Below are 21092 nucleotides of genomic sequence, written 5' to 3'. Positions count from 1 at the left end.
TGTAAAATACCTGTATTGTCTTGACTTAACCATCCAACACTATAGCCACTAAAGGTTGCCTAACATTAAAACGTAACTATGGGTCGTAATACCATGCTTGCACAGATGATCTACGGGCTTGTTTCTTACAGTAAGCCAGTCTTCCTTTACGTTAAGTTTCATTGGCAATCTCTAACATTGTACATATTTTTGACTTTGACCCACAGCAACAATGTGTCTGGTTTTACCAGGAAGAAATATGACCAACATACTAAGTAACACTAATACAAAGACTTACCCTTTATTTTCATTGTACTCTAGGATAGGCGCCACATGACAACGCAATCTAACCCATTAAAAAAATATATAAATTAATAGATTAACACCACAACCAACGTCTGGAAAAAATGTCTCCGGTGAACGGAATAAGAACACAACAAGCATGCAATAGATGAAACTTGTGCTACATAGCTTAATAGCAGTTTGCAAGAAAAAGTGTATGTGGTAATTCTTAAAGAATTTCAATTATGAAAAATTCCATAATAATTAGTGGTTGAGCTAATTCCCCCTCTCTCAGCAGTTCACCTGCTCATCCCCAACACGTGAGACTACTGGTCTTTGATGGAAACTCGTCCTTTTAACTTCCTTCCTGAGATCAAATTAAAGAGCACACAGGTAGAAACTGTAGGTCCTTGACTCATTCACCCTCTTAGCTTAGCCAGTAAGGTCTAGTGCTGACACCTTAATCTGAGAGTAATATTTAAACCTTGAAGCTACTTAAATGATCATATGGCATGGAGGAATTTTTAATATAAAGTTAATTGGTGAGAAAGTAAAAATTAGATTATGTTTTATGACCACCTTGTGAAAATTACAAGTTTGATAATAATAGGCCATTTGCAGGTTGGTTATTAAATGGGGATTCTTTTTTTTTTAGTGTTTCAGTGCTGGAGGGAGATACATTGTCAGAGATTTTGCCGAGTTCTAATTTACAGCACAGCACATCTAGTTTTAATATAATTGATTGTCTCATGATCATCTCTATTTTTGTTTTACTTGCTTTAACTTTAACTGCTCAACATAAACAATAGTAAAGACAGAATGACACACATGATTCTGGGAAACTTCTGATGCTCTGCACACTGGAAATACATTTCCTCCATTCATCCAGAATTTTATTACCTGTTCCTGTTAGCTACCTGTTATTAGCTTGTTTTCTCACTATAGTTAATACTATATGTGACAAAGTTCCCAGGAAACCAGAGTTGTGCATGAACACGTTAAAGAAAGCGTTCATTAAACATGGCGATATTTTTGGTGAATGGTGAATTGAATGTATCAGTTTACAATTAATGAATGTGAACATGAGTGTCGATGTTTTGGCACTAAAAGGTGGTGGTAATGCATCAGAAAGCTGTTTGTCATATGCCAAAAAAAACATCAGAAGAAGAACAACAGCGGCACCCAAGGATTTACAGCAACCAGCATGTGAGCTGTAATCACAGCACATCTTTCAGCAAAGGACTGTAATGAAGTCAGTGGTGAAGCTTGTACCAGCTTAAAATCCATTCATCCAAGTTTTTGAACTGCTGCATAATGTGGTTCATGCTGGCTAAATAAAATTCCCATTGCTTATGTGCTTATACGGATGTGTAAATGGATTATGTATGTATATGACATTTTCAAACTTACCTGTTTTGAGTTGTCCTGCAACACAAAATATTATTAATATTTGCATTGATTTTCTTGGTTTTTAAAAGTAACCTCTGTCCGTGATTCTGTAGTAGTGTGCAGGAATTCATTTAGAGGAGGATCTACTGAGAAAAAACAAAACAAAAAACAACAGTTCATTTTAATGTGCGTGAACTGAACTTTAAGTGAGCTCTTGAATGAAAAGAGTGAAGTCTGAACTTGCACAACACTGCTGGAAACTTAAAGCACTTACAAAACAAAGGTCGCCCAGTCAAGCAAAGTGAGAACTTGCTAAGAAATTTCTGAATTGTTTGTATTTAAATTATTCCTGACTGAAGCACAGCTGAGCAACAGATTGCTACCAGCGAACCAATGCAGCTGAAACACCTCTATCGGGTGCTCCAGAAGAGGTTCCAAAATTACTGCTGCATGTAATAACCTTCCTTAAGTACAAGATTAACCTTTCACTTGTGATTCGCCAAATAATTTTCCATTTTCAGTCGCTCTGTCTGGCACCTGACATACAACTGGTATCAAATTAGGTTAAAAGACACAGGGGAGATTTGCAGTTCCTGTTTACCCCAGATCTGATTTGTTGAAAATGTCATACTTTATCCTTTTAAGAGTGTACTGTTCAATAACTTTCCAAAATTGGCTCAATATCAGACTGCTGCTGTTCCTTTGAGTGCCTTGTTTTCTTTATCTTCATCCCTCCTTTCTCTCACTCAGCTAATGAAGGCCTCGTGGCCCGCTGTTATTAAAATTACGCCCTTGCCTCCGATATTAATTGGGTCCGTAATAAGGAATGCGTCAGATTCATTATTTAATTGCAAGGGCACATTTGGAATACAGTTTCTGAAATGTATTTTTAATGAAAAACACTACATCCTGACCTAATCATATCAACCTTATTCTATCTAATTAAGAATGCAAAAAAATCATTAGAGTTGCAAAATATTAGTTTCAGCTCTGTCGGGCTGCTCCTTTGCTCGCCTTCATGAATATATTTTTTTTCCTGTCTATGATAAATACTTAATGAGGGAAAAATGACAAAAATTTGCATGTAGGCAAATTAGTCTAATAGGGATATGTCTTTGCTGAGTTAGGAAAGTGACCCTTTTCACAGGAGAAATTGTTACAATAATTATAAAATAATGGCAAAGCCCATCTTATTTTGATGAAAAATGGCCCACTTGAATAATATAAAAATCATAAAATGCAATAACCCCAAATTTTCATCATGCTGGAGAACGTGTTAACCTGTTAGCATTTTATCAGTTTAATAGCACCATATTAGGGGCAATATGAAGTACGGTGTAATTGTTGCTGTGGAGGCAGAAATGCAGTAATGCAATGATGATATAGCAGAGCTACCACAGCAAGAAGCTATCAGCACCCAAATGAAGCATTTTCTTAATCACAAACTTTGGGGGTGTTATTCCTTTCAAAGTCTCCAAACATTGGCAAGTTCAATTTTCTCCCAATAAACAGGTCCATCACCTGTCAGAGCCAGGATTGCAGTTCATTAAAGCCTACAAGACAGGTGTAAAAAAAAAAAAAAAAAAAATACAAGTTTAACAGTTCATGTTTACGGTGAGTTAAACATACCATAACACAAATTATGTCCCCTTATGAATGTAACACTACATTGGAAGACAATTTCAGGTAAGATAAATGTGCCCTTTTCAGCAGCAATAATGTAAGCAATATTAATCATCTTCTGTGATTTCCACAAGCTCAGTTTTGATAAGATTCTCAGTCAAGAGCACGTGAAGTGAGGTCACCAACTGATATCATGTTCAGTCAAAATGATTGTTGCTATTCTAAAATTGCCAAGATTTGTATGAAGGCATATAGTAAAGCTTGTGGCACAGCAGAACTAAGGTGTATAGACATTAAATGATGACCCGCAATCATTATTTCCATTTGTATGAATTAATTCATTTGAGTGATTTAGTTAGGACCAACAGGATTTTCCTTATTAACTAAAAGATACATACATACATACAATAATACATTATTATTGATTTGTAAAGACGGTAAACATTTGTATTTTCTTACTTGTATGTCACTTCAGATAAAAGCATCTGTCAAATGAATAACTGTAAATGTATTTATTGGCTGAAACACTGTCAATCATTACTGTAACCTTGTTTGTAACTACTGCCTCCATTCACACTGTGGGGAGTCGACCTTAAGTGTGTAGTTCTAGTAATAAAAAAAATTATTAAAAAAAAACACTCACTCACACACACACACACACGCGCGCGCGTGCACACTCATGCAAATATTGTTAACTTCACAAAGATGTTTTGATGTTGGTTGACAACATTCTGCATCAGTACCAGGCATTCAAGTACATCTTTCACCACAAACACAGAACATAATGTAGTTTCGGGCTCTGTTTTACCCCTCTATAGCCACATGAACTTGTGCAAGCAAAGAGCAAAGGAGTTAATGAACATGGTGAACACCGCGCGATGTGTTCCACTAACAAATCCCACAGATTAAATTAAAGGGGGGGCGGGGGGGCTGCAGTTTGATCGCTGCCTTCTATTTCCCTTATCTCAACAAGTCACATTTTCAATCACTATGCAAAGATTTTACAGCGGGTGCAGACTCAGTGCTAATACACTGCCCTGTCCTGTGTCATCACAATTGACCTACACTGGGCTGTCAAACATGTGACAGCCTCTCCCAAGCGATAGTAATTTCATGGGGACATGCAGTTATGCAAAGTGGAATCCTGCATTCCCTGACAGTTGTCCACATTAAGAGGATGCCCACTATATTATCTGCATGTGCATACCACCATGTATGTTGATTGAGCAATCCTTCTTTAATGAAATATCTTAGGAAAGAGGTTTCCACAGACTAATCAGGCTACCCGCTTACCGAGTTTCTGTTTTGGTAATTATCTTGTACTAATTAGAATGAAGCTAAAGATCTCAGCTTTCTGAAATGTAACTAAGAGAAAATTCATAATTTAAAATGAACCTATTCTATACATCCTCTTCCTTAAAGTGACCAAATTGAACGCGGTAATGATGTACAGTGTCATGGCGGTCATTAAATGTTCCTTTCAGAATCACCATCATCCTCCCACAGCCAGGATTTCTTTCAGTGCCGAACGATGGCAGAAAACTCCCAGGGTTACAGACAACCAACTCTAATTCCTCCCCTTTACACAGACGACTCTAACAGAGTAGTATCAATGACCTTTAAATGCATTCTGTCCTTACGAAAACAGCCATTAGCCCAATTAATCCCCAAGGGTTTGAATGAAGAGCACCGTCTAGAAAGACAGGAGAGGCTGGCGCATGGTGAGAAGCTTACCTTGCGCCTTTCCCCATTGAAGCCTCTCCACTGCTCTGCCTTCTTGACAATGTAGCTCAGTTCCTGATTGGACAGCTCCAGGTCTTGAGGCAGGAAGTACGTCCCCTCCTTGGCTGTCAGCCGCTGAAAGATGTCCAGCATGTGACCATCGTTGTGGAATCTGAAAGTGTGAGAAAGGAAACGAGGAGGGTTAAGTAGAAGCAGGAGTGTTGGCATATTGATTCACTGTCTCTGCTATATAAAGGTCACAAATGCCAAAGCACGGAAAAATATGCATCTTTGCCTTGTGTCAAAGATGATGACTGGAAATAACTAAGCCTGTGCCAAACAGGATCATGTTCTCTTTTTACTGGTCTTACTATTGGAACAGGTCAAATCACAATCACCCAAACTTTCTGGAAGAACATATATAACTTATATTGACTACACAAGGCATATTTGCAGTGTAACACTGTGATAGTAATACGGCAATACAAGCACAATGAAAGAGCAAAAGGAATCAAACAAATTGGCCTGTGAGGGGGAAGCACTTTTACTAACACAAGCTGACTGCAGCCGTGTCTGTGTTTGGTTGTGCATCTGCGTGGTTGTACATCTGTTAATGTGTGGGAGTCAGATCCTGGGATGTTCTTCACTGTTAATGCTGAGCTTCAAAGATGGCAGATGCAACAGACGTGCTGGATGCAGATACGTCTGGAGAGACCAGCCTGAGTCACAAGAAAACGTTCGGCACAGTGGAAGGCATATCGATTTATACCTCCAGATGAGCGCACATCACCAAAGTGTTGTGTTTTCTTTTGCCACACAAGGGTGCATGCAGCCAACCCCTAAAAACAATCACCATGTCTGTAAACAAATGCCTTGGCTGACCATCAAAACCAGCAGACCTTGTGCCCTTCCATAGAGATTCTCGTCTGTCAAAGGGTAATCAACTCTCAAATAAAACCAACATCAAGGACACAGGGATTTATTCAAGGAGCTGGTAAGGCGCTTTGAACTCAGCATCATTCCCCATCGCTCTTGGGAGAGGGATGTTTGTAGAATCTTAACCTCAGACACAGGAATAGCATGTATTCATTTTCATCCTACACTTGAATTGTGCTTCTCATTCATTTATGCGGCCTTTTCTCTTGGAGGAATTCACCATCTTTGCATCTCTGTGCTTCAAACAGAGGCTCACTTCTTTGGTGTAGGAAGTGCCATGAATGTAAGTATGTTATTCTTAAATACAGGATATGACCTGGATGACAAGGCCATTATCATTCTTCTTCAGTATAGGGGTTACCATAACGAAATGTATTAACCTATGGAATAAATTTTTAACAGTCATCACAACATGACCACGGTGGATTAAAGGACAAACAGCTTATAGGTATTTTTGTTTGGGAAACCTACATTAAATATCTATTATTACAAAATCATGCCTTTATATTGGATACAATGTAATTATTTCATCCATAAGTATTTTTGATTTCATTGTCTTATGTCTTATTATAGGCCAAAGGTAAATTGTAAATAAAGTTTCAAGAATTATCTGGTGTTTCCTGTTGATTTAATAGCCCTTGGATATGATATTACTCCTTCAAGGCCAAACACAGGACAAGAGTTCTGCCTCCAAATCTATCAATACACATGAAATTTAGAACCAATCAGTGCAATTTTCCTCTAAGAAGAAATCAATGAGTGACTGAACTTTTACCTTTAAGTTCAGAGGTGAAGTTAAAGGAAAGTTAAAAAATTTAAGCAAGAAAAAGAAACGGCATCAGCAAATAAGTTTTGTACGAGATGCAGTTTTGTGCGGATTACATTTTATATTAACATAATGAGGTCATGTAGTTCATTTATGCATTTTGGCAAGTTGCAAACATGTTGTTACTAGACATATCAGCAAAATGTTCACAAACAGCATATTTGTTTTCTGGCAAACTATCTGATCTTTTTCCATTTGTAGTGACTACAGCATATTAAACTTTTATGGCTATGTTTTGGCACTGAATGCGCTTAAGGTTAAGGTTAAGAAAAAAATTGCGGTCTGGTTTGATACAGAAAATAATCCACAGTGACTTCAGGCACAACATGTTTATTTACATTTAACTAAAATAATGAGCTTTCCTTAACCTTAACTACAGTGCTTTTGCTGCCTAAACCTAACCATAGACGGGACCTCCCCAACCCCCCCGTGGTGACTCTGCTGCCATTAATAAATGGAGCGCTTCATTCATTCAAAAAATACCTCGCCTCTGAATATATTCTAGCTAGCAATTATATTTCCTCTATAACATATTTGCAGTTTAGTTTAAAAACATAATTTCCAGGAGACAGGGTTAATGAATACAGAAGCCCACACAAACACAGCAAGGGAATACAAACTAAGTAATTTGTTTTTGTCTTGAACCTTCTAAGATGCATCTCTATCAGTGTAGCGTCACTCTTTTGGGTGTTTATGAAGTTTCAAAGAGGATAGAGGTGTAAAACATATCACTGATGTGTATTTTTGCAGCCAGTGAATAAAGGCTGCCTAAAATGTAATTAAAAAAGGATAACAGTCCATTCTATCTATACATATAGCCCGAGGCATTTTTTTAGAAATAGGTCATGCTCTGTGTCAGAGCCCCTTCCTTGCAGCCAATAGGAAACTGTAACCCATAAAATTATCATCCTTGCTTCAGCCCCGTGGCCTACATTCAATACAAACCCGAGTGGCGGTTGAGTGGCAGAAGTCATTATTCCTGGCTGCTGTTTTAATATTGTCCATTTAGCTGGAGCCTGATAAGCGTCCCGCTTACTGAAATTAGATGGCACCCTCTCCTCGCCCGCCAATCTCAAACTGATTAATTCAATAAGAGTTTTCTTACATTTTGAGCCATTAATGGAATTTGGTCTCATATGAGGGTGGGAGAACACACCTTGGATGAATACTGAGTTACGTTATTCAGTAATTTATCACCCCCCCTTCTAACTCCTTTCCTTCCATGGTGCATGGTCCTTCCTATTATTCAAAAAGAGAAATACTCATCTTTTAGCTAGAAAGTTGGAATAAGTAGTTACGCAGTGCCTGTTTAAGTCTGCCCTCCCATTGCAATGCAACATCAGTCTCCTCCTGTAATTTTATAAAACTGAGGAAAAAGGCAATGTTTGACTTAACAGTCGGGGACCACCCTTCGTAATTTGAGGCTGTGAGACATTCCCACATGTATTAATGTTTTGTTTTTCCTGTTCATCCTCACTAATCAGCTGACAGCTCAATAGAGGATGTGAAAGCTCAATAGAAAAAGAACTGCTTAAAAAAAAAAAAAAAAAAAATCTGAGGTGCTAAATCATAATACAAACCTAGCAAGTAAATGCTTCTGCATGACTGACCTCAATCTGCAACCCTGAGTGGAGCACACAGTACATTAAGATATGTATGTGCATTCAGCCCCATGTATATGCAGTCCATTTCAGTATGTATGAAACCTGCACTGACACCAACCATGGAAAACATTCAGCCTAATCGGATAATGTAAGGGGGTTAGATGTTCACGCTATATCAAAACACATAGAACTTTTGAATTAGAAACGCTTTCAGTCTTCAAACCAATTGCAGAGCACGGCGTGTTCAAAAAAAGGAAACTACGTGGTACATGTGTGTATTTCTGCTTTGTTTAGTGTCTGATAACCAAGTGTGTGTGTAGACGTGCGAAGATGATGCATAACTGCAAAAGTAATTCCATGCCACTATAAAAATCAAAATGGATTAGATCAACATTTGTTTTCATTTTCTGTTGTTTGCATTTGTAGCTTTTCTGTGGACAGATGAGGGAAAGAAATGGATGCGCTGGAACGGGCACAAGGCTGCGGGGGTGGAAGGAGTTATTTCTGAGCGTGTGCTTGAGAATAGTAGGCTGGTGAGGGCCAGTGTGTTTCAGAGAGGGCCTTCCTCTTCATTGACAGACTGTCCCTATGGGCTGTGTCAGTTCAAAAATACCCATATGATAATCCTCACTTTTGTATCTTGAGCTGTGTTGCGGGGTTTTTCAGTCACCAGGAGGATCAGACACAACAGGTCAAATTCTGGGGTTAAAGAGCAATATGACATAAAGAAGGAACCCGATCCACTTGTAAAAGCCAGAACCAAGTGTATTTATGGGAACATGGATCGTGGACATTTTTTGGGAACATGCACTGACTTAATTGTTGGTTGCTGTCATTGCTTTAGCTGCCACAAAGACAAACATAACTAAGTTTGCTTTTCACAAACCCTCTTCTACATGTTTGAATTAGCACTGAGTTTGATGGTATAAACACATCTGCACAGCACTTTACTGAATAACAAACATGTTTTGAACAGTGTACTGATTTAGCAGCATATCACTGTAAAACCTGTTTTTGTAAAAACTCATAACTCAAGGTTGCTGTAACCTTTGACACCAGGCTGTCCAGTCACAAAGATTAGAGTTTCTCAGTGTCTGAGATATGCATTTTTTTAAACTATTCTTACTGGAATAAAAAGACTGACTATGACCTTGGAATCACTGCAGTCTGGTACAGTAGACGGGTGGGGGAACAAAGCATTAAGCAGATTGTGCTCGGTGCTCTACTGGGCTGTGTTGTGTTTGCTTCCTGGGCCCTGAAGAAAAACATTCATTTAGGAAAACAGAGACTGACCAGATAGTGTTTCTTTACTCAACAGCCATCACATTTCTGTTTGTCTCACCTGAGCAGGTAAATGAAGAGGATGGTGATGGAGAGCAGGAAAAGCACTGCGTAGAGGAAGAGAGTGATGATCACCCCCGCTGCCCCTGATTGGTCAGCTCGATAGAAGTGCCAGTAAAGCTTGGCTGCGTCACCCACTGGCATATCAGGGCTGTAGCTTAGACGCTGAGGAGACAGAGATTGAATAAAAAGAGGGGAAATAAAGACAAATCTGTACTCTGTAAGATATCTAAGAACGGACATTTGAAATATGGGGAAGATATATGATCAAGAGAAGATCACATGATGAAGATTTACAAATATTACAAAGATTTTGATTCATTTCTTAGCAATTAGTCAAAAAATATGATATTACGTGAGATATAACCATTACAATGCCATTTAACTAGGAATTATGTCATCTCTTGTGAGACGATTCTCTGCTGTGAACCATCCAAATCATTTCATTGACAAAATCTAACCCACTGCCAAAAAAGACAACCATCTATCCTTGCATATTTTCTTTCTCACCCTCTCCCATCCCCCTTTTTTTGTAATCTAAAGTCACTTTGCCAAGATAAAGTGAACTCCTATTTAAAGTGCACAAGTGTCCAAGCTATTTTTAAGTGACTTACCCCAAGGACGGCGTCCACTGCAAAGACTGCCAGAGGGTCGAGGACTGTCCACACTCCCTGAGCCATGATAAACTTTGACGTGAAGGAAGGGAGTGAGCCAAATATCTGTTGACAGCCCCATCTGATCAGAACCAGCAGGAACGTTAATGCGTTCAAGGTCAGGGGACCCACCACCAGCATCGCCATCTCCTCCCAGATGTGGAGCAAGGAACTCTGGTATACAAGCTCCACCGTGTGTGCGTGGAACTGGAACCTGGCAGGAGACGAAACGGAGGCGGGTGATGTGCACGTGTGCAGACCATATGTAAATTCTGTGGATGTGTCGATATGAGGGTAGTATATCTTTGTTTGTGATGCTTAACAGCTCAAGGGCAACTTGGTCCAGCAATTCACATGCTATTTTATATCGTTTTTGGTTGAGTCAATCATATTTAATTAAACTGATGACAACTGACATTATAATTGGCTGATTTACTAGTCTGTGCTGCCCTGTTTGGTTCCAGCAATATATATCAAAAGTACATTTCATTATCTTAATAATCTCTGGATACAGTATATTAATTAAAGTACATAAAGTAAAATCAAACTGACAGACGCTACAAGTAATTGTATCAACACCTGTGCTTTTACATGACAGAGCTTTTCTAGACCCCCTGTTGTATGTTAGACTCTCCATTCACATCAAGCCTCATGAGTTTCTTAATCTTGCCATCAGTCAGGAGGAGGTAAAGCTAGTGGTGGGAGAGGAAAGGTCCAGTTTTTGCTCATTAATTTCCATCTGATTTGCTTCAAGAGTCAAGCGTCTCTCAGATTCTCTCCATTAATCTGACATTAGAGGTCCATTGGTGTTTTATCTGAGGCAAATCTCCTAACTCACATATTCCATCCTCCAAAAGTCCTGCGAGATATCAGAGATTATCTCATCCCGTGACCGATTTCGAAAAATGTTTATAAGCTTTAATGTTCAGAAACCCCCCCCCCCCCCCCAAAATACTGTCCATTTCTGCAGCACCTGTTTTCATCCTCTCTCTGAAATGTTTTTTTTTTTTTTTTTTTTAAGCTACACTTGTGTTGTTCCCAAACTGAACTGAATCACTTCCTGAAATGATCCATTAATTTCTCAGTTCAGTTGAGCCCTCAGTCTAACGCTTGCACTCGCTCATTGAGAGAGTGATTCAGTGATTCGTTCACTGAACATGAGGCCTGAGTGACAGTGAGCGGCCCAGACTGCTGGTATCAGGACGAGCAAGTGCAAGAGTAATGGCTACAGATCAGTTAAAAAGAAACAAAATTTAAAAAGCAGCATTCATATCTGATATTCAGCGAGGAAAGTAAAATATCAAGAAATATAAAACAGAGCTCAGCATGTTCGTCAAAGCAACAGCACCTCCGTTTTGGATGAAAGCAACCAAAGTAATAGAACAGTAAGTGCTGTAGCCACTGTTCTAATGTGTTACCATTAGTTAATTATATCATACCAGTGACACTTGCCATCATTAGGCAGCGAATTTGACTATATTGTTTAGCATCGTCAACATAAGTGAAGACGTTACGGCAGTAGCCAGGAACACAGGATCCAAATGCAGATTTACTCAGAGGCAGGCTGGATGAAGTAACTTTTTGTTGAGTGAAACAGACTTACAGTCATTCAGGTGGACAAGATGGCAGACAGAAATCCAGGAATGTGGGCAACAGGAAAATGCACAAGGGAAACAAGGGAACAAACACACTGGGCGAGCAATCACACAGGGGCCAATCTAAGGGCCATTGGACAAGGAGCAGAAGCAGCCATAATTCTTGCCAGGTCAGGGTACCATTTTACCAACCAGGGCATTGACAAAACAAGATCCCAAATCAATCGCCGAACTACAGCTTCTTGTTTGATGTCAGAGACATGCAGGCAGCGCATGTTAAGTGCCCAAATGTGGCAAATCACTCATTTACTTCCTCCTTGGAAACTTTAAATCCTCTGGGTCCATGGTGGTCAGGTCATACCGTTGTGTCTGAAGCCAGGAACACAGGAAGGCCCAAATGCAGATTCACAGAGAGGCAGGCTGGAAGAGTGAAGTAACTTTTTAATAAATGAAACAGGCTCAGAATCATCCAGGCGGACAAGATGGCAGACAGGAGTCCGGGAACACGGGCAACAGGAAAACTCACACAAGGAAAACTAAGGAGCACATTCAGGGTCATACTGGATAATCTAAATTCAGGTAGCAATTCCACTGGGAAACACAAGGGAACAAACACAGATGAACTGACAAAGAGTGAAAGGGATACAGGGACTTAAATACTCCAGTGAGGGGAAGACAATAGGACACAGGTGAAACTAATTAGGGCGGGGCAAGCAATCACACAGGCAGGAAAAAAAAAACCAAAACAAAACACAAAGACAGGAAGTGAAACCATAAGCACAACAAGGAAGGTTATTTCAAAATAGAACAGGAAATAATGACGATATATGATGCCACTTCAAAATACTGTAGATAATGTACAGATTTTTGCTTGATGCAGTTAGAGAGTTATGATTAAAAAAGAAAAAAAAAAAAGTCCACTCAGCTCCTGTGTCCTGGGTGCCAGTGTGGCCATATTTGCTAGTCAGTGCAGCCAGCCTTTGAGGTAGGTAGGTTTCAAGCTATGGATGAGCTATGAGAGAGACACTCACATAGAGGGTGGTATAATTACAATGTTCCTGCTTCTTACGTAGGAAGGGGCACATGTTTTCTGACATGGGTAGCCCACTGGGTTGTCTAATTTGAGTTTATGGGTCAGTAGGCACAGCAGAGACCAGATTTACGTGCACTGGAAAGTGACTTTTGCACAATATGTCCCTTTTAGTGTTATTTTCTGTAGATTTAATAGTGTAGATAGATACATTTCACCATTAAATCTCATTTCAAGAATGACAAGGGGATATTTCATTTATAGCACATCTTGATGTAATGGGATGAAACTGTCCAGTTCAATAAACTGCAACAGCATCTCTGGCATTGGCAGTTTTCATTCCATATTAAACCAGAGTGTCTCTTCAAATGTCACATTGCATTGAAATTTAAAAACTACATGAGGTACTTTGTAATAGTTTCAGCACATGCAGCGCTATTGTGAGGCCATGTGGATCATGATCTATAATGAGAATATAAAATACTACATATTTTTCTGAAATTATTCTTATTCCCAAAAGGAAAATAGATAATATTGACCCTAACAGGCTCAGCTACAAAAATGCTGATTTGCACATTAATAATACATAATAATATACTGTATATCACTGACAAGTACAATTGCGCATATACTTTTTGTACTTTTTTGATATTTCCAATACATATCATGAGTACATTTACTTTTAATGGAGTAATAATTTTGTATACTGCTTTTACTATGGAAAAAAACAAAAAACAAAACAAAACAAAAAAAACAAACAAACAAAAAAAAAACAAGTAGCTCATAGGTTATTGAAGCAACATTGGGGCCAGAGACTCTGTTGCTCCTGGGCACACTTTGCTGTCTGCTGATGTCCATGGGTGGATTATGGGGAAGGAGGAGGAGGCAAAGAGAGTTAGAGAGGAGTAAAAAAGAGAGTGAAAAAGAAACAAGAGGGGAGGGAGGCCTGCCATCACACTAGCCACTCTAACTGTCACTTGGTCTCTCTCTCTCCCTCTCTCTCTCTCTCTGTCACTGGGCACCACCAGCTCTGGCCATTGCATGGAGAGAGAAATGCTCGGAGGGAGAGCGGCAGATTCGGACATGTGGAAGTTGTCATCCGATGTTGACCCCCTCTGTTTTCGTATTTTCGTTTTTTTTTTTTCACCTCCTATCCGCCCCCTCAGTCCATCCTTTTTCCTTTTTTTTTTCATTTAGCCACATTTTTTCCTGTCTGCCTTCCTCTATCACTTTCCATGATTTAATGTGTGATGTTTGCACCCCACATGTTATTGTAATAAAAACCTGCCTCTATGCATGTTTGCAGCCAGCTCTTTTTATAGTGATGAATTAAATCAGCACCATATGCTACGCTGCAGTGTGATTTAACAGTTCTGTGGTATTTTATTGCTATTTATTATCAATGCTGTGCACCAAATAATAACAATAAATTCCTTCCAAATAATGTAGCCTTTTGGGACTTAAGGCTCTGTGGTGAAATCAACAAACTCCACCAACAATAGTTTTGTTTAATATTGAGAGAGTCTTGTTAAAATGTTAATGGGGGGATTCCAAACCGATGATCTGGGCGTATCCAGTGTGTGTGTGTGTGTATGCGTGTGTGTATTTTTGCCAACACACACTCAGACACTGCACATCCTCATTCTCTGCTCTGCTCCTTTCCATCTCCACATCCCATTTCACCACAGCCATACTTTGCATGTGTGTTTCTGAGCTCGCATGGATGTCTGTTGAGTCGTGAGTGCATCTGCAATTTGTCTATGTGCTTCCGTAATCAGTGTACTGCATGTATCTGTCCTCCATGTATGTCAGCAGTGATGCTTGTGCTCAGAAAGTGTCTATGCAGTTCTGCTCTGTGTGTGTGCATGTGAATCCATGTGCCCCCCCCCCCAAACCCATACATATGTGTGTGTGTGTGTGTGTGTGTGTGTGTGTGTGTGTGTGCGTGCAGGGCGATATCAAAGGAAGCAAACTCACTTGTTGACAGGAACTGCTATGGCCTGGAGGTAGAGCCACTGGCTGCAGTAATGCAGGTAGAGCCTCACAAACCACATCAAAGCCATCAGCAGCATAATGAGGCCGAGCTGCCGAACAGAGCCACGCCAGCTAGTATGCGGCTGTTGTTGTTGCCCCAGCAACGGCAGGCCCAGGTCGGACGGCAGCATGTTCAGGGCCAGACGGGCTCGGCCGGACAAGCGTTTGGGGCAGGAACCAGGTCCCGTCACTGCTGATCTGTTTTTAGACACAACACACATTACAAAGATACATTACAGTTTCAGCTGGATGGTTTGAACACAGGATGATTAACAGCTCCCGCACATAGGTGTCAGTAATTTAGCTAATTAATTATTGTTGTTGGTATTAAATACACCTTAGCAGGTACATATAATAGGCTACAGTAGGTTAGCACGCAAGATCTAAGGCCTTAAGTTTCTGGATTTACAGTGTAAATGCTCCCTTTTCTTTGCATCGCATGCAGTATCTTTACATCGCATACAGTATTCAAATGCATTTCTACCACAGTCAGATGTGTGCAGTAAACATTAAAGGTAGGGAAATGTAGTATTCAAATTGACACACATTCACACATGTACACAGATATACTCACACACACACACACACACACACACACACACACACACACACACAGACGCACACACAGATAGGAATCCCTTCCAGCAGTGTTCGGCTTCCCTCAGCACCTCTGCCTCTTCTGTGCCGCCCTTTGTCAGGCCTGCTCAACTATTCCCTTTCATATAGAGGGCACAGATGGAGCAGTGGAGGCGAGAGGAGAGGAGAGGAGAGGAGAGGAGAGGAGAATGGGACAGAAATTGTAATATCCTAAATAAAACTTTTTACATACTATATACATTACTGTACAGTGTTATGCAGTGTGTGAAGTAAATTTGAATGTACTGTTACAACGTGCATAGACTTTCATATATTATATCTTGCACATGTCAACACAAGCTGACACCGATGACCCCCTATCCCCCACCTGACAGTAATTACACCAAGGCTAAAATAGATGTATACTTTAGAGCTATGGTTAGCATCACAGAGTGTGACTTAGGGCCTTTGCCTGTGGACATCCCTGTGTCTTACTACTGTGTCCCTGAGCACAGTTGGAATTCACTTTGTAGTGTGTATCTAGGGAAAATGGTGCACTGCCTAAAGACAAAAAAATGAGAAAAAAAAAATAGAATCAGTAGGATTGCTTTCTTCTCCTCTCTCCAAATAATTAGGCTAGACTTACATCAAAACGGAGCATTGCATTTTCTTCCCTGCTTGTGTTGCTGCTGAAATACGAACAGTCACACAGTTGCATTCAAAACAAAAACAATCATCTTTGCTCTCCCTGTGAGGTGGGCACAGGCTCTGAAGTGTTAAATTATGTGACATTATCAAGTTTCTTAGTGGATGTGCATGGTAGTTTAGGGCGTAGCAGATGTGGGAGAATTTAGGATTCATTCAGAAAGTGCTAAGATGTTTGGAGAGGTAAACATTAACACTTGGCTGAAATAAACTCAGGCAGAGAAGATAAACGCCTGTCATAAAAGTCATTTACTGGTAACTTCTGTGGTTGAGATTTTATACTACAGCACGTTTTCACCTGCATGTGTACTGTATATTTCCTCTATGAGGTCAGTGAGAAATACAAAGATAATAAAAAAGATAATATAACGATAATATAAGCAATAGGGACATTGGGAGAATCCATTGCATCTGTTGCTTTCTCTTTATACATTAAATCATCTGAAGGCACTGTTGCTGCTTGCTTTTGCGCGCTATTATGAATGTTACTTTAAAATAGCAGAATGTGGCAAAAGAACAAACTGTCAGCTCTTTCTGATGTGGTGCCATGGCCTCTATGAATCAGTGACACTGGCAATAAAGGTAACTTTAAAATCACTGCCCTGAATCTTCAGAATAAATGACTACATAACGCAAAGAGCCCACATGTGACTCGTAAGACTGATATTTTCAAAATAGATAAGTCGGTTTTTCAGCTTATTGCAACAAAAATACTCATTTTGCTGTGATGTTGAAAAGTGTTCGTGGCGAGTGTGTGTTTATACATGGATGTGAAGTGTAATGCAAGCAGAAAGATGATAATGTACAACAAAATGTGTTTCTGCTTCTCTATTATAATTGTGACAAAGGCACTTCCATTCTGTTCCAAGCTTTATCACGACTTGATTCATGGTGTGGTATAAAACTGCTTTCCGCATGTCTGCAAAAGTGGAATTACAGAGTAGACAAAAAAGCAGTGTGTCACAGACACAGGCAAGATGCTACCCTGTCAAGTGGCATTAAAAGAAAACAGCAAATGCAACCTGACGCCCATCTCTCATATAATGAAGATATTGATGATGCATGAAAGAGGAATATTTTTATCTTCACGTGGTGGCCTCTTCCAAAGTAAACTGGTAACATGATGTGAAATCTGTTATCACCGCTGAATTGATTTCATTATGGCACCTCCAATTACAAAAGTACAATACAGAAAATGAGGGAAAGATGGGGGGGGAGGATGGAGGTGTGGGCTTTTTATCTTGCAGGAAAGAAGGATGTTTCATTCCAATATCACAGCTTGTCCCTTGAACGACTGATAGCATGTGGCGTAGCGGCCCAAAGATGAAACTAACCATTTCAACAGGCATGCACTGGCACATAATGCTATATTTTAATTGTAGTTTATATGATTCTGTGAAATCCAGGCCAGAAGCTGTTTCCTTGTTATCTTAGTTCTGATATGTTTGTTGTTCATTCCCATGTCATCAAAGCAAATTGCAAAAGCACTCATCATCCTCTCTAAACCTTGCCAGCGTGTGCCAAGGCCTGTAAATCAGATTTAACTAGCGTGTATCTGTCAACCACTGGAACAAGAACCATCTCCTGGACTGGTTTTCGCCAGACTGTCCTTAAATGTTGTACGCCATGACAACAAATGGGAGCTGTGCTTTTTAAAAATAGCACCAAGTGAAAAGCAAGTGCAGATGAGTATTAAACCTTTAAGACGGCATGGGTGATGAGAGATGGAGGGGCAGGGGGAGAGGAATACAGTGGGGTGTTAGATTTTAAATAGCAGATTTATGGTGAGAAGGCTCCCAGGCTGAGGAAAGTGAAGGTAACCCTAAGAATCCCTCTGCATAGCACTGATGGCTTAAACCCTCCAGTCTAAGGCCACTTAAAGTATTGGACTTATCCCTTTATTTGGAGGATTATTTTCTGTCACTTTCTTATTTGGGCCACCGGCATTGTTTATAAATGTTCCAAAACCACACATCTTTTCCCACATAGTCGAAGAACGGTTTGCTGTTGGGGAAACAGCGAAAGCAAAAAAAAAAATACAGTGTGAAAATAGACTTAAAAGATTGACAGATAACGTGATTGTTTTCCTAGTGGCCCAGATGCACAGCGATGTGGTGATTATGCAAGTGTGATTATCTTAGGTGTCAAGAGATAAGACTGAAGATACCACCATCTTTGTTTACATTTTAGTTTTGAAGAATGCTGATAATGCATTTGTTTTGGATGGTGCAGTTATTTGTCATCTGTCTTCTGTGGGTTATGCAACCATTTGCTTTCTGTAGTGTTACTCAGGCACGGTTGAAAAAAGAAAAAAAAGAAACAAAGGATAAAAAAAAAAAAAAAACTTTATGTAAAACTTAGTTTGCAACTTGTAAACAAATGAACAAGTGAACATTCAAACAATACGTCCTGTTTTGCATCTAACTTAGAAAAAGGGAAGTTATTTTCAAGCTAATTAAGAGTGTGTAAGCCAAACCAAAAACACACACCATGGGCAAAATATCTGCATAGTGAAGTAACGACTCTAAAAGTGTAGTTTTCTTGGCTCATTGTACAACTCTAACAGAACACAGACACTTAACTGTTTCCTTGTTTCACAATATTTGATGTCTTCCAAGATTCAATAATTATACAGTCAACTGTGAACTTATTACTTTAATCACAGCTGAGATTTTGCACGAGTTTCGTTTTACTGTATATAACACTGGAGGTTTGTGTTAATGTGACAGAAACATACAAACCACTGTTATAATGACATATGTGCTAACCAGGAAACAATATTAAAATTTGGGGAGAGGTCTGATATTTGCATAAATAACCTATAAGGTCAATCCACAGCTGGAGACAGGTTAGCCAGTAAAGCACTTTATGATGATGCCTTTGTCAAAGCAATGAGATGCACCGCAATTATCCAATACATAAACACATCAACAGACAGATGTGCGTACTTGCACACATTGGATGACCTTTACAGAGCTGCTCATGATTGCCTGATCCAGTAGTTTACAATTTATCATGTCTAGAGTCATTCCTGTTATGACTGTGTGTGTGTTTTGATAATGTGTATCTTCATTTCACGTTTGATGCACTGATTGCTTGTGTGTATGTATGTCCATGCATGCACGGACATGAGATACAGTATACAAGTTCCTGTATAAGGACAATGCATATGTATTTTAACTGTTTGTGTGCTCTGAGCATGTATGCTACAGCCATTCCCACAGTGGTTTTAACTGCCTACTTATTGCATTTACGCAAAAGCACAAATACTTAAACAATAAGCAGGGCTTTGCACAGGTGGGGCAAATATAATGCAGGAAGCTACAAAACCTCACAAAGTGGAAATCACTGAGAAACCTGCTCCCACAAGATGTATTAAATGATAATCAGTGGTTACTGAGCTGGTATCAATTTCCAAAGCATCTTGAATGTGTGTGCATAAAAACAAGCTGATCAGAGCTGCATTTTATGCCTGCAAGGCTTTTAGATAATTAAGTCATTTTTATATCATCTGGTGAGAAGTTTTATTTATACCGAAAAAAATCATCAAAAAATACAAAAATTTCCCTCGGATTTAACTTATTGTGCTCTCCCTTTCACTCTCACTCTCTCACCTCTTAGTTCTTCAAAATTATGTTTGTTCCAAGAACAATTACGTTAGCATTTGGGGGGCTTTATAAGCCCAGTTTTTTTTACAGAGACCCTGGCAAAGCAAGAATACACATAAATGAGTTTCATTGTCAGTATGGGAGCACAGTGGCAGGTATTTGGGGTGTAGTTAAAAGAGAATTATGGAATTGTGATTCAGCTGCAGAACTGGAGTCCATCATCTTGTAATTAAAATAGTATAACGATGCACAACCAAATTATCAGAATTATTTGCTGACAGGGAGTGGAGGAGAGCATAATCAGAAGCAGAGAAAATATGTTCCACTTAATTAGGAATCCATGTTTGACTAATAGTTGGCTGCTCATTTTTACAATGCAAGAGAGGTTCTCACATACAGGCAAGCATAAGAGGTCCATGGAAAAGGCCACAAGTGCTCTGGGTTGTTGATCAGATCGCTGTACATGCAGATTAGTAAGACACATCAACAATTGGGTTTTAAGAAAGACTAGTATGTGGGACATTTTATGTAGCTTCTAATTAGGGTTCTGAATTCTGGAGGATGACCTTCTAAGATAATGACCATCAAAATGATCAGTATTTATGCTAGCACTAATATAATGTGCTAATATAGATGCTGTGTTTGGGTTTGTGTGTGTGTGTGTGTGTGTGTGTGTGTGTGTGTGTGTGTGTGTCAACATGACAAAATGTGCTCCTGGAGACATGCACTGTAGCAGGAACTACAACTTATGTAATAACATAGTAATAACAGCCTAGTACTTATGTAATAATGTAGTAATAACTGCTGAGTGCTCATATAACGATGTAGCAATAGCTGCTGAGTGCTTGTGTAATAGTGTCATAATAGCTAACTACTGAGTAGTCATAGATCGAAACATTAACATGTTAACTGGTGTCGGTTATCAATGATCCCATTGCAAGATGGCTTTGTGTGTGCAAGTTGTGCTTTATTTAGCTTTTTTTTAAATGTATTTTATTTTATTTTAGCTTTGAAAAGAGGTAGGCTAACTAAAGCAAACTAACCAGCTGTTGTCTCTTTGTCCCTTTAACACACTATACACACATGACACATTTTTAGTTGTGTAGCAACAAACTGATGTCCCATCCTGCTTCTTTCAATACGACCAAGAAGAAGAGCATGTTTCCATTATAATGGCAACATGAGCTGA

The 21092-nt window shown here is 39.4% G+C and overlaps 1 protein-coding gene across 1 annotated transcript in view; it reads right to left on the bottom strand.

The window, feature by feature from the left end:
* The window catches only part of ofcc1 (orofacial cleft 1 candidate 1), an 89124-nt gene that overhangs the window by 24811 nt on the left and 43221 nt on the right, over nt 1–21092 (bottom strand). The window contains exons 17-20 of the mRNA XM_071485920.1: nt 14958–15212; nt 10317–10569; nt 9704–9867; nt 5008–5167 (exon numbers count right to left, since the gene is read on the bottom strand). Of these exons, the coding sequence (XP_071342021.1) occupies nt 5008–5167; nt 9704–9867; nt 10317–10569; nt 14958–15212 (832 nt within the window). The remainder of the gene's footprint in view (nt 1–5007; nt 5168–9703; nt 9868–10316; nt 10570–14957; nt 15213–21092) is intronic.

The sequence above is a fragment of the Trachinotus anak genome, unplaced genomic scaffold (assembly GCF_046630095.1).
Source record: "Trachinotus anak isolate AG129_WGS33_773 ecotype Australia unplaced genomic scaffold, CSIRO_AGI_Tana_v1 ptg000009l, whole genome shotgun sequence".
In the NCBI taxonomy this organism is placed as follows: Eukaryota; Metazoa; Chordata; class Actinopteri; order Carangiformes; family Carangidae; genus Trachinotus; species Trachinotus anak.
The sequence above is the reverse complement of the archived record's forward strand: the minus strand, read 5'-3'. Positions and strand labels throughout refer to the sequence as shown.